This window comes from Orycteropus afer, unplaced genomic scaffold (genome assembly GCF_000298275.1).
Source record: "Orycteropus afer afer isolate SDZICR_OR568_19922 unplaced genomic scaffold, OryAfe1.0 scaffold00045, whole genome shotgun sequence".
Taxonomy (NCBI): domain Eukaryota; kingdom Metazoa; phylum Chordata; class Mammalia; order Tubulidentata; family Orycteropodidae; genus Orycteropus; species Orycteropus afer.
The window spans coordinates 10274099-10290202 of NW_006921632.1; the positions used below are offsets into that span (position 1 = coordinate 10274099).

A 16104-nucleotide genomic window follows, 5' to 3' on the forward strand; every position below is an offset into this window, starting at 1 on the left:
GACGGCACATAACAACAACAACAAGAGAGAATTTAGTCATCATGAAAGTTGTGTTTCAGAAACTCTGGATAAGGGAAAGGGAAACAGCTTTCTTTGTGAAACATAAACCTGTATATTTCTCTAGCTACTATTTTCCTAGCACTTCTGGATTTGGACAGGAGAGTCAGAAGCAGCATAGCCAGTATATTTCTTATGGGTGGAAGACTCCATCATAGAAGAAAGGTTCTCTGAAGGTAGTGTGCTAGCTATAAGGTACTTTATGTTCTATTGCTAGAAGAGTATAATACTCTGCATATGCACATATGCTGTATATGTCCATGTCAACCAGAGCATCTAGGATATCAGTGAGGGGTGTGAAATAGAGTTATGCAGAAACTGTAAAAAGCATTGCCAGGGCTTGGCCACTGGTGTCAGAGGAAAGGGCTGTCAGATGACGTTTGGAGGTGTATACTTGCCAACCTGGCTTAATGTTGAGCTGTGAAAGATTTTTAAGTTAGGGAAGTATGACTAAAGTGTAAACTCTGTGAGCTGGTTAGCTTGTTTTGCTAGATTCATGCTTGATCCTATCGATATCTTCCTCTTCTTTTAAAAACTTTTGTCAACCTTGTGAAAATGTGGATTTTAGTCTGAACAGAATGTAACTCAATCCTTTGTCCTAAGCAGTTCTATAATTCTAATAAGCCTCCTACTGAGCAGGGTTAAAAAATTGTTTGTTGTTGTTAGGTGCCACTGAGTCATCTCCAACTCATAACGACCCTATGAAAACAGAACAAAACACTGCCCAGTCCTGTTTTCCAGTAATATATCAGACATTGTTTTCACTGCTGTTCACAAGGTTTTCACTGGCCAATTCTTTGAGAAGTGGATGGCCCCTTCCTTCCGAGTCAGTCTGGAAGCGCCACTGAAACCTCTCCACCATGGGTGACCCTCCTGGTATTTGAAATACCAAAGGCATAGCCTCCAGCCTCATAGCAACATGCAAGCCACCACAGTAGGACAAACTGACAGATAAGTGGTTATTAAAAAAAAAAAAAAAGTAGAAAATACAATAAAATGATAACTTCCTCATTGTGAAGTGATAGAAGAAACCACATAAATATACTAAACTGTGAAAAAATTAAAAAGAAGAACAGTAGGGTGAAAAAAGAGACAGATTAGGAAAAACAAGCTTCAAATATGTTGGGCAGCGCTATTGTGTAGTAATTAATAACTTAGTTTTTGGAGTCAAACAGATGTGAATTGTAACTCTGTACTTACTAGCTATGCGACTAAACTACTTGTCTTCTCCAAATCAAGTTTCATTGTTTATAAAATTGCAGTATTTCTTAATTAATACAAAAACTAAATGAGTTCATGTATGTTACAAAGAACTGAATTGTAGCTATGATTATTACAAATCATTTAGGTTCATTCTTTCAAGACTCTTCAAGATTCAGAAAACAAAACAGGCAGATTACATGAATGGTGTAATGTTTCAGGTTGGAATCTACACCCCCAGCACAGACAAAAAAACTAAACTCACTGCTGTCGAGTTGATCTCGACTCATAGCGACCCCTCCTTGGGTTTCCGATGCAGTATCTCTACGGAAGTAGATTGCCCAGCCTTCCTTCTAAAGAGTGGCTGGTGGGTTTGAACCACTAGCCTTCTGGTTTGCAGTTAAATGCCTTAGGCACTATACCACCAGGGCTCAGCACATACATACACACATGTAAAAAATATCAATGTAAAATTCCCCTTTCTCCATGAAGTCATTCTTGGACTTCTACCTGTCCCGAAACTAGAAATAACTTTTTTCCTTTGATATCTTGCAGCCCTGTGTAAGTAGAAGTTACTTTTTTATTTCACTATTTCTCATAATGAAACCATATGTTAAAAGCATTTATGTTTATGTCTTATTTTTGAGGACACCTGCTGTTTATAATCTTCTTTGTCTCCTGAGAACATCCTAGTATACAATAGTCATGGAAGAAAAATGTATTTAGTTGAAGTGAAATGTAAATGTATTTAAATGATTACCTTTTTCCTCCCAATGTCTGTAGTATTTCCATTTATATCATACTGAAATTCTTGAATAGAACTTGTTCTATGTGTATTGCAACTCTATGTTGAAATCATAGTGAGAAAAGTAATGTGAATTTTAGAGTGGCCCTTTTGTTTCTAAATAGTACATTCATTCTAGAAACACCTCAATATGAATACCAAATTTAAAGCTTAATTGAAGTCTAAATATATTATGTATGATATTATTAGTGATGATACAGTTAGGTTTAGAGTCTTAATATGATTTTAGATACATTAAATCATCTGCTTTTAGACAAATCCAGATGTGTTTTCTGTAGAGGAATTTTATTATAATATTGTCACTGGTAAGAAATCAGTTAAGTAGCATACAGAATTGTAAAGCAATCATATCATTGAAAGATCTTTTCCAGTTATTATTATAGGTTATACATTCTATGAACAATGTACTGCAGTAATTGACATCCATATTATTTTCATTTAGTTTTGTTGAGTGTTGATGTTTTCTTCCGATATAATTATTTCTTTTTTCTTCCCATTTCATTTAAATTTTATTCATAGATACAAAGAATGGTTAAACATTGATTAAAATAAACTTGTGATAATATTTTTAACATAGAAGACTTTAAAAAAGGTACATTAATTTCCTTCCTAGCTATTACTTGGACTGTCATATCACATGAACAATTATATTTTTACTGGGCATGAAAACAGCATTGAGGCTTATAGATTGGATGTTCAGAGTATCAGATCTGAAATGTCTACTTTGAATAGACATACTTGAAATTTATTCAGTATTACATACTGATGTGCTCTTCACAAATATTGGAACATAATATTGATTTGAATTTTATCTTAGAATCTCCGTCCTTATTTGATTTTACTTATTATATCTGGAAAATGTTAGAAGAATTATTAAAAATGGTCAAAGAAAAGCTGACTGGTAGGTCAGGATTGGTGTCCTCAGGGACATGTGAGTGAAGGAAAGGGCAAGAAGTTGGCATTTGATCAAAATTAGATATGGACCACCAATAATTAACTATTTACTGAGATGACCTTACAGAATATTTATTCATTGCTCCGTTTACATTCTGTTTGTGAAGGACTATTATGTTGGTTCTATAGTGCTGCTATAATAGATATACCACAAATGTATGGCTGAAACAGGAATTTATTCTCCCAACATTTAGGAGTCTAGAAGTCTGAGTTCAAAGTGCCAGCTCTAGGGGCTGGGTAAAAGCCCCTCAACCTTGGGCTTCAGTTCTGCTGAGGCTGACAAACCCAAGTTCAACAAGTAAAATGGCACAGTCCGAAAATTATCAAGCAACACAGCAGGTCACTAGTCAAGTCCAGAAACAGTCTTAAGATCAGCAGACAACATGGCAGGCCACTGAGATGAAGACTCAGCCAAATGCAGGATCCAGATGAGCCAAAAAGCTCAAGACCTTCTTCAAAGTGTTTTCTTAAATACTGGAAGCAGGCCACATTCCCTAAGGCAGCTGTTCACAGTAGATTCTACCATGGAGTTGAGTACCAGTCTTATCTTGGGGAATTACTACATCCAGCTGCCCAGCCACTCAAAAGCAGGTTCAGCCAAGTTGACACACAACCTTAACTACCACAATTATCAAATTAAAATTATTTCTCCCATGAGATTGCAGACTTTTTTAAGGCTTTATCTAAGGCCACTGTTTATTGTGGTTAATAAATATGAGTGCATATATAGCCAACTTTATTGTAAGTACCTGAAAAAAAAATTCAAAGTGATAGTGTTAAAGAACTAATAGTTTGTATGTCAAAAAAATATGTCCTAGTACCTTAATTAATATTTGAAATATCCCAAATCAAATAAAATACCACCATAATAAAACCAGTGTGAAAAACAGCTCAGGTTTTCAGTAGAACTCTGTCTACAATTCTAGACAATCTCATCTACGATTGAACAAATTAGAATTGGCTTGAATAATAATGGCAGATAAGATAGTTCCTCCCTTGCTCCATTTTTTCATTCATTTATTTAATAATTGATCCAAGAAGCTTTCCTTGAATGCCAAAATGAAATAAAGAACAATACAAGATGATTGTCCAAATATTCGCAATCACAGGGTAGGAGTTGAGGATGGAGGATAATTATGATAAAATATACCAGAGCCATCAATGCAGTGTTAGGGAAAACAGAGTAGCTCCTAGCTCTACCGGAGGGGAGGAGTAAGATATTCTCAATCAAGACATAACATTTTATTCTGTCTCCAAAAATTATGAGGTTTCCAGGAGAGCTAGTGGGAGGGCATTTAAAGCACAGGGAACAATATATGCTACAGTACAGATGTGTTTTAAAAAACAAACAAAACAAAAACCTGAAAACAGACTTTGCCTTTGGATTGCTTAGGAACACAGTCATTTCAGTAACCATGAGAATAAATGACAACATAGAAAAACAGATCCCAGGTTGTGTAATTATGTCATGTTTATTGAACATTATCATACTGGGTGCTAAACTGAATCTTGTTAGGTACTTCTTATACCCAGTGAGTATGGTCTAATTAAGAAGACAACCAAGGCAGGGATGAAAACAGCATTAAATCAATCAGCAGCTGTCATGAAAGGGCCTACGGCTGTCCATATAGAGATTTATAGATTAACTGCAGCATTTTGAATTGCACTGGGGAGAAAATTGGAAGCAGGTGCAAACTTCAGAGTGTGTATTTATTTTGCTTCAGGCAGCTGAATCCAAACATAGGTGGATTCATTGGGACTAATAGGACCATTTTTGTCCCGCTAAATTTTATGATGGGCCTCAAGGGTTGCCAATTAGGAGACCCATGTGGATCCAGCTATTTTTCTAAACTATCAATAATAAGCATGAATTTATAAAAACTGCAAAAAGCCCTTACACTAGATAGTAAGTATGGAATTTTGTGCAACTTGGGGTAATTCAGCTAGGAATTTGGCAAATAAGATTACCATTTGTGTAATGCTAAAACCTTACTGACTGGCATCTCTCTTTCCTCTGAAAGGTTGTTGGAAATAGTCTAAGAATTTTATTACAAGACTATAATTAAAACTATCATAATTTTATGCTTCAAAAGAACTGGACACAAAATAATGTAATAGTGAAAAGTTCATCTTTATTTTTAAAAAATAAAATAACGTTCTAATTTAGTAGTTAGCTGAATGACTTCAGTCTAATCTCAATTGTGTATGCCACAGGCAATTTTTTCAAAGTTGCAGATACATTACCGTTATAATGTCCAGAATACAAAGGGATCTAAAATTAAAAGCAAATATATCTTTTCCCTTTGATTTACATTGTAGTAAGTTAATGGCTTTATCAGTGTAAATGTTTTAAAATATATTTAATTTTAGGCCTAAGTGATATTTATATAAGAGAATTATAATAAGTAGTTTCACTTAGGGGTTTTAGGTGACTGAACTAATTTATATGCATCTCCTAACTTGTATTTCATTTCCTACTCTTGATTTTGATGTTAGATCTGTTTTCCTTTCCATATTCACTGCATTTACTCCTTACATTTACACTTTTTCTGAACACTGAGGTAGAATTCTGAGGCTCCAATAGAATTTCTGAGGAAATTGGGCAGGCTACTCAAGTGCTCTGAGCTTTCAAATCATCTTTCCAATCATGATAATGATACTGGTTTGCCTCTCTCAGAGAGGGTTAAGTGATTCAGTGCTTTCAAAAATAGCAAGTGATAAGCAGTTTGGGGAGGGATCATATTGATTGATTGTATATTAAGTTTATATTAAAGTTTTTATTTATACAATAAAGTTTATAATTGTTCCACATCCTACTTTGGCAAGTAGGATGGGATCTTAAAAGCTTTCAAGAAGCCATCTACATGCAACAATGAGTCTCTCTTCATCCAGAGCAAGTAAGAATGAAGATAACCAAACACGCATGGAGACAATTAGTCCAAGGGACTGGTACACCATGTGATCTGCAGCCTATATGACTATGAAACCAAAAGATCTAGGTGGTGCTCGACTACCACTGTCAACCACTTGGAGGGGCACCTGTGTAGGAGATCCAGGGTAAAGGGGGAGAACAATGTAGAACAAAACTCAAAATCATAAAAAAGAGGGACCAGGTTTGCTAGTCTGATAGAGCCTGGTGGAACCCCTGAGACTGTGGCCCCTAGCTGCCCTTCAGGTCTGGAATTGAACCCACTCCTTTGGCTTCTAGCCCAACAGAAGACAGGCATATGAGCTGAACATTTACGTTAGGTACATACATTCCTTGGAGAGATCAACCATAGGAGAATAGAAGGGCTCTGTATGCACAGGGAGATGTCTTGAGAGGCAGAAGTGCATGGGAGGGAAGGCCACAGGGAAGAAGAGGTGGCTATGGGGAAGAAGTGGGAGGAGAGCTGTTGCATTGTGGAAAATTGTAGTCAGTGTCATAAGAAAGTATATGTGAACTGCTGTGTGGAAGATGAATTGCTCTGTAAACTTTTACCCAGATCACGATAAATTTAAAAAAAAAAAAATGAGTTTATAAATACTTAGTAGGAGCTCTGGTAGCGTAGTGCCTAAGGTGCTTGACTGCTAACCAGAAGGCTGGCAGTTCAAACGCACCAGCTACTCCTTGGAAGGAAGGTTGGGCAATCTACTTCTGTAGTGATACTGCCTTGGAAACTCAGGGAGGGGTCGCTATGAGTCCGTGGGACTCCACCGGACTCCACAGCACATAACAATAACAACAACAAATACTTAGTAGAAGTGTAGTACTTTCTTTGCAAAGGGAGGCAACTTACTAAGGAGATCAAATATTCCCTTCAACAGTTTGCATACATATCTTTATGCCTGCAAGTGTGGGTGTTAACTTCTAGCACTTAAATCCCAAGACTTCAACTCTGTTATCCTGCAGGTCAGGGCTCAAGGAGCCATGCAATTTCACATCCTTCCCTGTCACCCTTAGCATGATGCAGGAGGATCAGATGCCAGATTTATATCCCAAGAATAGCTCCCAAATACTACCCACAGAGACCATATACAGCTGATTCTGGAATCTACATCTGAGAGTTATCACAGTAGCAAGTTTTCTCACCAACTGTCTCTACTCTACAGACTCTCATCCTTGCCCCATCTGCCCTTCTAGTCCTCATACTATTGTTGGGCCTTTTGTCAAAATCCTTTTGCATTAAGGTTTATGGATATGTAAACTATGTATATACTTCAAAATCCAGAGTTTTTTAATTTATAATTTGTTTATATCTGTGTTTGAAAGAAAGACCACACAATAACCAAGATATAGGTGCAGTTGAAAATATGGTGTCTTTGAAAATCTGTCTTTGAGTAACAAAATTATATTCCTAATTTCAGAACATGATGAGTGCATCACAAATCAGCACAACTGTGATGAAAATGCTTTATGCTTCAACACTGTTGGAGGACACAACTGTGTCTGCAAGCCGGGCTATACTGGGAATGGAACCACATGCAAAGGTAAACGGCATCAATTCCAATACCTCTTCCATTAAGGATAATGCAATCTATCCCTACCTCCCTTTACTCTTTGTATAACTATTATCTACCTCACAGGCATGTAGTTGAGCAGTTCAGAACTTTAACGTGTGGCTTCCCTAAGGTCTTGCCATCCTTCTGGGTTACTTCAGTGTTTAAGTGACCAAATTGTTCAACTCCTTCAATTTAATGTTCCTTAACACAATGTTTTTCATCTCTAGTCCTCTCTAGAAAACCACACCCATGACTACATCATGGGCATTTTTGTTATCCAATATGACTCCATCTTGGAAATCTTAAAATCCATAGTTTATTGTTCTGACCGTAAGTTTCTCTATTTCCGATTTGCTCACTCTATTCCTTCCATGATTCTAGAGCTTCTATTTCTTGGACCTTTCCTTTTTCATCCAGTTTACTAGTTTTTCTGTTTTGAGCCCAAACATGTTTATATCATTGCAGCTATTATTCTAGGCAGCATTATCAACCCATTAAGGAGCTCTAGGGAGCTCTGGTGGCATAGTGCCTAAGGCATTTGACTGCTAACCACAAGCCTGGCGGTTCAAATCCACCAGCCACTCCTTGGAAGGAAGATTGGGCAATGTACTTCTGTAGTGATACTGCCTCAGAAACCCAAGGAGGGGTCACTATGAGTTGGATCCAACTTGGTGGCAGTGAGTGAGTAAGGAGCCCTAGTTGTGCAGTGGTTAAAGCACTTGACTGCTAACTGAAAGGTCAGTGGTTTGGACTCAAGAGCTCCCCAAGAGAAAGATGTGGCAGTCTGCTCCCATAAAGATTACAGCCTTGGAAACTGTATACAACAATTCTGCTGTGTCCTACAGAGCTTCTCTGTTGGAATCAATTTGATAGCAGTGCGTTTGGTTTTCTTTCTTTCTTTATTTTTTTTAATGCTCTAACAGTAGGCTGCAACTTTCCAAATTACTCCAAGAAAGATATACTCAGCAAACACTGTCAGGTAGATAGACCCTTTATTACTGGTGTTTAAATTCAAAATCCCTGTGCAAATCCTTGATGAGCTGGGTATGCTTTTTGCTTAGGATAAAGAAACTTCATCACCGATTAGAGGAAACGCATAACAGAAAACAAGAGAAGAGCTTTTGCTCCAGTACCTAGAATCCAGCTGGTCTAGTTTCATCTGTGACAGGCCTTGTCAGGCTCAGGGAGTAGCCCTTGGGCCTTACAGAGCCAAAGACTAAACAAACTGAAGCAGAAATTCTTAGGGGAGGTCAGTCTTACCCTCTCATTTTTCTCATCTTTGTTGAAGGCAGTACATCCCACGAGATCACCTTTGTTAGGGCTCAGCTATTGACCCCTTTTCTATTCACAGAAAGGCATTTCCCCTCACTCCTAAACCCCACTCTACAACAACTGTCTATGTAATATCTTTTGCAATGCTTATGATCCTGAGGCCTGACATAGTAGTGGAATCCAGGGCTCTTCCTGAAGACTATTACAGCAATTTCTTCTTCACTATTGGATCAGGATTAGTTTAGAAACTTTTGAAGCATGGGATGTGTCCTTAATATTTTGGTACTTTGTCCAGTGAATGGAATAGGCACAGCCTCATGGAATTCAGCCACTTCCTATTTCCTAGTTTAATTATCTTGATGGTAATTTGCTCCTGAAGAAAAGTTTTAGGATAACTTCTGTTTTTTAAGTTTTATTTTCAAGTGGATTGTTACCACAAGGTGAATCTGCATTCTAATGCCTGTCCTGTTGTATAAAGTTACTGTTCATTGATTCAAAAAAAAAAGAAAAAACTTCAGTATTTTATTTTAGAGGTGAAATATTTCTTTAACATTGAAAAGAGCATTGCTAACTATGGGAAGGAGGTGGAAGGGGAGCTGTTGCATTGTGGGAAATTGCAGTCCATGTCATGAGACAGAGTGTATGTGAGCTGCTGTATGGAAAGTGAATTTGCTCTGTAAAATTCCACCCAAATCGGAATAAAATTTTTTTTTAAAAAAAAGAGCATTGCCTTACAAATTATGTTTCTTATATGGATGAAAGGTATTATATAAATATAAAATTCTAACAGCTTTCCTAATTTGTTGTTTACATTTCTGAGAAAAAAAAATTAACTGGTTTTGCAGTATTTTGAATTACTTACTTCTAAGGTGCTAAAATCATGTATCTGAATTATTTTAGCATTTTGCAAAGATGGCTGTAGGAATGGAGGAGCCTGTATTGCAGCTAATGTGTGTGCTTGTCCACAAGGCTTCACTGGGCCCAGCTGTGAAACGGGTAAGAATATTATTTCATCTTCTAGAAAATGAATTTTTTATGCCAATGTATAAAGTAATCCATGAGGAAAATAATGTTTCACGTTTCATGTGGGCTTTGAAAACTTTGAGATATTAGTAAGAAAATGCTGTGAGGGAGAAGGTGGGAAGTTTCAGTGATGTATAGTCACTGGGCCATCCCTCAAAACCACCCTAAGGAGGTTTTGCAGCTATTATAACTAGAAACATGTTGAACTTTTTCAGAAAGATGTGTGGAATTGCCTAAGATTTTATGACTTCATAATTCATTTTACTTATCTGGAGCCCCTTTTTCCTGGAATTTATCCTACCAGCAAGAAAGATGTGGCAGTCTACTTTTGTAAAGATTGTTGTTGTTAGGTACTATTGAGTTGGTTGAGGCAGTTCTACTCTGTCATATAGGGTCGCTATGATTTGGGATCGACTTGACAGCAGTGGGTAATATAACTGTATTAAAGTACAGTGTTCATGCTTATGGCCAGCAGAATTCCTGGCACACACCACCTTCTGCATCCATGTTTGAGAATTTTAAATAATTTTTTGTCTGGCTCACTTAGTCTTCATTCATTGTTGTATATTTAGAAAGTGTTTAAAATCTTCTGCTCTTTCTTCCTCATCCAAGTCTGCTTGGAGCTCACTCTCTCTGATGGACACTAATTCTAGAAACTTTTAAAATATTTAAAATATGTATGTAATGTAGTCTTGCATATAGCTTATGATGCAAAGTAAAATATTTAATTAAAAATACACTTTGGGAATAAAAAACTTTGTATTAGTTCCTAATTAAATCATGTCAATAATAGTATTGGTTGCTGTTGATTAAGTGAGTTTCAATATTAAATGACCTCAAAGAATCTGATTATTCTAAGAGGCTACGTACCACCAGTGATTGACAGTTGTCATGCCTTTTGCTTTCCATAAATTTCAATGCCATTGATGTAGTGCATGCTCTGCCTTCATTCCATTTACTGAGCCATCTGCTTTAATAAAATACTGGCTGATTAGAATTTGAGACAGAAAATGTTCTGGACCATTTGAGAACTGAAAATTTTACTGATTAAATACTGCCACTGTGCACAGAAGGGATGCTCACAAAAGACCTTGCATCACTGGGTCATTTATTTCTACAAGTGATGTTTTTCAAACTTCATTGACTAATTGGTTTCAGAGTGCTCTAATGGAAAATACATAATGACTATGTTTTATATGTGGATCACTTCCTAAATCTGGAATTCCCCAAACTCACTATTCATGTGAATCACTATAGAGCTTGTTAACTTGTTAAAACCAAAAAAACCAAAGCCACTGCCATTGAGTCAACTCTGACTCATAGTGACCCTATAGGACAGAATAGAACTGCCTCTTAGGTCCAAGTTTGTAAATCTTTATGGAAGCAGACTACCACATCTTCTTCCCATGGAGGCACTTGAGGTTGCAAACTACCAACCTTTCAGTTAGCAGCCCAGCACTTTAACCACTGTGCCAGCAGGGCTCCAGTCTGTTCACTTGTTATATGTGAAAAATACAGATGTCTGGTAATTAACTCTCATAGGGTTGACTAGATCAAAATCTGGTCCTTCTAATGCAGTGACTCTCCAATATTTGTATTCTGTGATCTTCCCCAGTAGTACATCCATACACATCAAGGTGTGCTGTGGACCTCTTGTACATCAGCTGCTGTGGTGACCATGTTTCCTGAATACAGTATTTTACTGCTTCTCATGCAGAGCCTGGATACTGAAATATTGGCTTTTTCAGGGCATTTTATTGGGGTGAGAATAATGGTGCAGAATTTTGAAATAAAGTTTATCTCAGAAAATGTGAGAGGAATTGCAGCCATCCTCAAATCTGCGTATCATTCTTCCACTAGAAAAAAATACATGATAAGGTTATGAAAATCTAGAATGGTATAAAATTAATCCTAGCGATATGGGAGTTAAAAATAACCCAAGAGAATACTTAGCTTTCTCTATTTAACTGTGCTTGAACTTTCAATCTATACGACAATTGTATATTGAATCTAAGTAGCTGTCTGTAGCAGCCAAACACTGTGAGTAAGACTGATGTGCATTCAGAATCTGGGTCTACCACTTGCTTTTTATGTGGTCATGGACAAGTTATATAACTTTTTAGTGTCTTGTTCCCTTGTATGCATCAGACAATCTTCTGCCACATCTGCTGCTTGGCATTGCTGGTACTATTTATTCTGAACAGTCAAATCATTTTCTACATTTATGTATCTACTCAGAGTGAGGAATGCTGAGTTACTTCCTGTGAAGCACTGCCTTCCTTCTAGCTCCAGGAATCCTTTACCTGGGAACCCTGGAAAGTGCTACTGTTCCACAGTGGACTTCAAGGGTTCATGAATCTCCTAAATACCTGTGCATATGTATATTTTTCTGCAGAGAGAATTCAGAGCTAATAAAGATTTCATATGGCTTTTATAACTTCAAAAGAGTTAAGAACCAGAAAGAGAATCTTAGTGATTCATAATGAGAATAGTTATTTTATTCTGAGGAGGGTAATCCAAATTTAGATATCCAACATCTTCTGCATGCTTCCTTGGACACCTTAAATCCAAAATCCCCAAACTAAACTTCTCATCTACTCTACCACTCATGCCTCCTCTCCTCCTCTCCTCCCAATCTCTTCCCACCAAAACCTGCTTTATTTATTTTCTTTATTTCAGCAGATGGCAGTTTCATCGGCCAAGTTTCCTAGGACAGTAGTCAGAGTGTCAGTCCCATTCTTATTCTATTCCATATACAATCACTTGTCAAGTCCTTTAATTCCATCTCTTTACTATTGGTCCATTTCTTTACTTTCTGGCTGGTACAGTAGTAGTTCAGGCCCTTAAATTTGTCTCTCTCTAGTCCAGTCTGCATGTAGTCTCAGAAAAAATCTGATCCTATCACCCCATAAGGAAAAAAACTTCAGTGTTCCCTATTGCACTCAAGATGAAAATCACATTTCTTAATGTGGCATATAAAGCCCATTAAGACTTCCTCCCTGCTTATCTACCCAGCTTCGTCTTCTTGCCACTGCCTCCTACCTCATTCCCACTCCCAAGCAGTGAACTTTTCTGTGGTATAGGCATCTTGTTCACTTTTGTATCCTCATGTTCTGAGACCTGCAGCTTAGTAGGTGTTCCATACATATTTGCTGAATAAGTAAACAAAGGTCTAAATGAGTGATCATTAAAAAATGATGAGGAAAAAGATGATGTGGTAGGGTCTGTGTTTGATGGATTTTTTTTAATGAATATTGGTTTAAAGAGGCCTTTCGAGTCATCTAATTCTGTACTATCATGTAGCATATGAGGTAATTAAGGCACAGAGGGTTGAAATAGCTTGCATAAAGTGTTTCACTACAATTCCAAAATCCAGAATCTAGACTCAGGTCTTCTGATTCCAGGTCTGATAGCCCTCTGTTTCTGTCTCTCTCTGTGTGTCTTGCTGTCTGCCCAGGAACTAACCAAGTGTCCAGGAAAAGTTACTAAAAACAAAATCTACTCCCAACCTAGAAAACCTCTCCACAAAAACAGAAGAGAAAGAAAAGTTTTATTATTGACTAACAACAACAACAAGCATTAAACTAGAATGTGATGCATCACAGGCAATAGCTAAATAGATTGCAAAGACAGTAGGGAGTTTATATGAGTCAGAAGGGACTGAAGGCTGTGGGTCTGTTTTGTCGTTGTTTATACAACCCATTATATTCATGAGTTCAAGGTGTTGTTAGGTGCCATGGAGTGCATTTTGAGCTTACAAGAGATCAAGATAAAATTACTGACTTTTATGGCAGGATACCTGAAGAAGTTATGTTAATCTCCTTCCAGAAAACTGGGAGGTAGGGGTGTGATCATCCTTTATGATTATATTTCAAAAGAGATAGCTCTCAGGTCCTTGAGGGAACATTTTAAATTTGCATACATTTTTAAAAGATAAAGATTTCACAATTACAGCTTATCTATAGTGAATTCTGAAGAACAGAGGAACCAGGGGATCTTTTTCCTTTATTTTAAATAACAAAAATAAAAAATAATAACCAGACCCATTACAGCCCAATAGGTTCCAACTCACAGTGACCCCATGTGTTACAGAATAGAAATACTCTATAGGATTTTCTTGCCTGTAATCTTTATGGAAGCAGATTTTCAGGCCTTTCTTTCCCAACCACTAACCTTTAGGTTAATTTTTGTTATAGCTGTAGTTAATTACCATCCAGTCCATTCCAACTCATGGTGACCTCATGTGTGGCAGAGTAGAACTACTCCATAAGATATTTAAGGCTGTGACCTTGTACAACGGGAAAAAGATCCCAGATTCAAACATGTTCTTTAGAGACCCTTTTATTAACCTTCAACAGGACAGAGACAAAACAAACGTAAGCATCTGGATGAGGAAAGCCATCAGCATGCACACAGTACAGACACAAATAGAATCTACTGAATGGTTTTCATTATATATGATGGAGAACAAAGGAAATGATCACAAGATCATGACTGAGAGCAGGTCAGCCTGTCACTGTCCCACATGGGACTATAGAAGGTGCTCTGCTTCAGATACATACGTAATTGCAGGTTTAGAAAGGTTACAGGATTGGTTCTGGGGTTTTGATTACCAGGGTAATCATAATCATGTGACCCTGAGTCATAGCCACCCCAACCTTTACCTTCCATTGAATAATATGATTGGCCATTTTTGGTAAATTCCCAAGCAAGTCTTTGTGTGAATACCTTTCTCCATACATTCAACCACAGTCTTCCTAAGGGCACACTGCCCCTCGTTGGGGTTGCCCCAGACTTGTCTAAACATAGCCACATTGCTGGTTTCATGGTCAGCAGACATTGGGGAAGCAATATAAAGAACTCACTCAAATGGTGTCTGAATTTGTCAGGACTCAAAATGGAGTTAGGGCTCCCACTGTAGATCTCAGCCTTTTACAGACCAAGTGCTTTAGAATTTAAGCTCTAACACAACCTTTTGGAAGCAGATCACCAGGCATGTCTTTTAAGGCACCTCTAAGTGGATTAGAAGGGAGCTCTGGTAGCATAGTGCCTAAGGCACTTGACTGCTAACCATTGGGCTGGTGGTTCAAACCCACCAGCCACTCCTCGGAGGGAAGGTTGGGCAATCTACTTCCATAGTGGTATTGCCTTGGAAACCCAAGAAGGGGTCGCTATGAGTCAGGGTGACTCGAGAGCACATAACAACAACAAGCGGATTAGAACTGACAACTTTTCAGCTAGGACTTGAACACACCACCCAGGGGCCTCTTTAGGGAAAATTAAAACTTATTATTTTAAATTTATATTTAATAGGGGAAAAGAGACCCCAGATTCAAGCAGGTTCAATAGAGACACTTTTGTTAAGCCTTAGAAAGAACAAAGACAATCATCCAGAATAAGGGAAACCATCAGCATGCACGCAGTACAGAAAGCTGAATGGAGTCCACTGAGTCACAGCCATGGGGCTAATGGTATATGATTGAAAACAAAGAGAACCATCATAAAATCATGGTTGGTGGCAAAACAATTCATCACTGTTGCAGGTGGGACTACAGAGGCAGGGAAAGGACTATGATTGGGATACATACACAATTGAAAGATAAAAGATGGATTACAGGGTTAATTCTGGGCATTGACTACCTGGCTAGGTGGTGGTCCAGATATGACTCATGACCATGTGGCCTAAGTCATAGCTACAAGGTGGCTACAAAACAATACCAGCACCCCAAACTTAATTTAAATTAGAAAAGAACATAATCAGGCAAATTCCCTAGTTCTTTGAGCATAATCTACTTTGAACCACATTTTTCTTTCAACCTTCTCTCTCTAGGTTTGTCCTGGAACTTGTCTATGCATAGCCACATTGCTGAAGATCAGATAATAGCACTCCATTGGCTTCTGAACTTATGTCAAGGCTCAAAATGAGGTTATGGCTCTCACTATAGACCACAGACTTCCACAAACTCAAGTGCTTTAGAATTTAATCTCTAATACACTTTATATATACTACTGAAATAGGACCAAACATGGGTCCCTGCCTGGTGTGCAGTCAGGACAAACATTTTACACACCGAGTAATTAAGAGGAGAGAAAATTTTTATTGCAAAGCGGCAATGCAAGGAGGCAGGAGTAACCCTACCCAGATGTGACTCCCCGTAACTCCATTAAATTACAGTTTTGTAGGTTTAAGAAGAGAGGGTTATGCATATTCATAAATATTTCAAGAATTTGGGTGTGAGATGGTTGATAATTGGCTGAAATTTCCTTCACTTTGGTTTAAAAGGACAGTAGCGTTTTAGTGCGCTTGCATA

General features: G+C 37.7%; 1 protein-coding gene across 1 annotated transcript in view; it reads left to right on the forward strand.

Annotated features, from left to right (window-relative positions):
* The window catches only part of NELL2 (neural EGFL like 2), a 628280-nt gene that overhangs the window by 454419 nt on the left and 157757 nt on the right, over positions 1-16104 (forward strand). Inside the window, exons 15-16 of the mRNA XM_007937919.2 lie at positions 7364-7486; positions 9671-9766. Of these exons, the coding sequence (XP_007936110.1) occupies positions 7364-7486; positions 9671-9766 (219 nt within the window). The remainder of the gene's footprint in view (positions 1-7363; positions 7487-9670; positions 9767-16104) is intronic.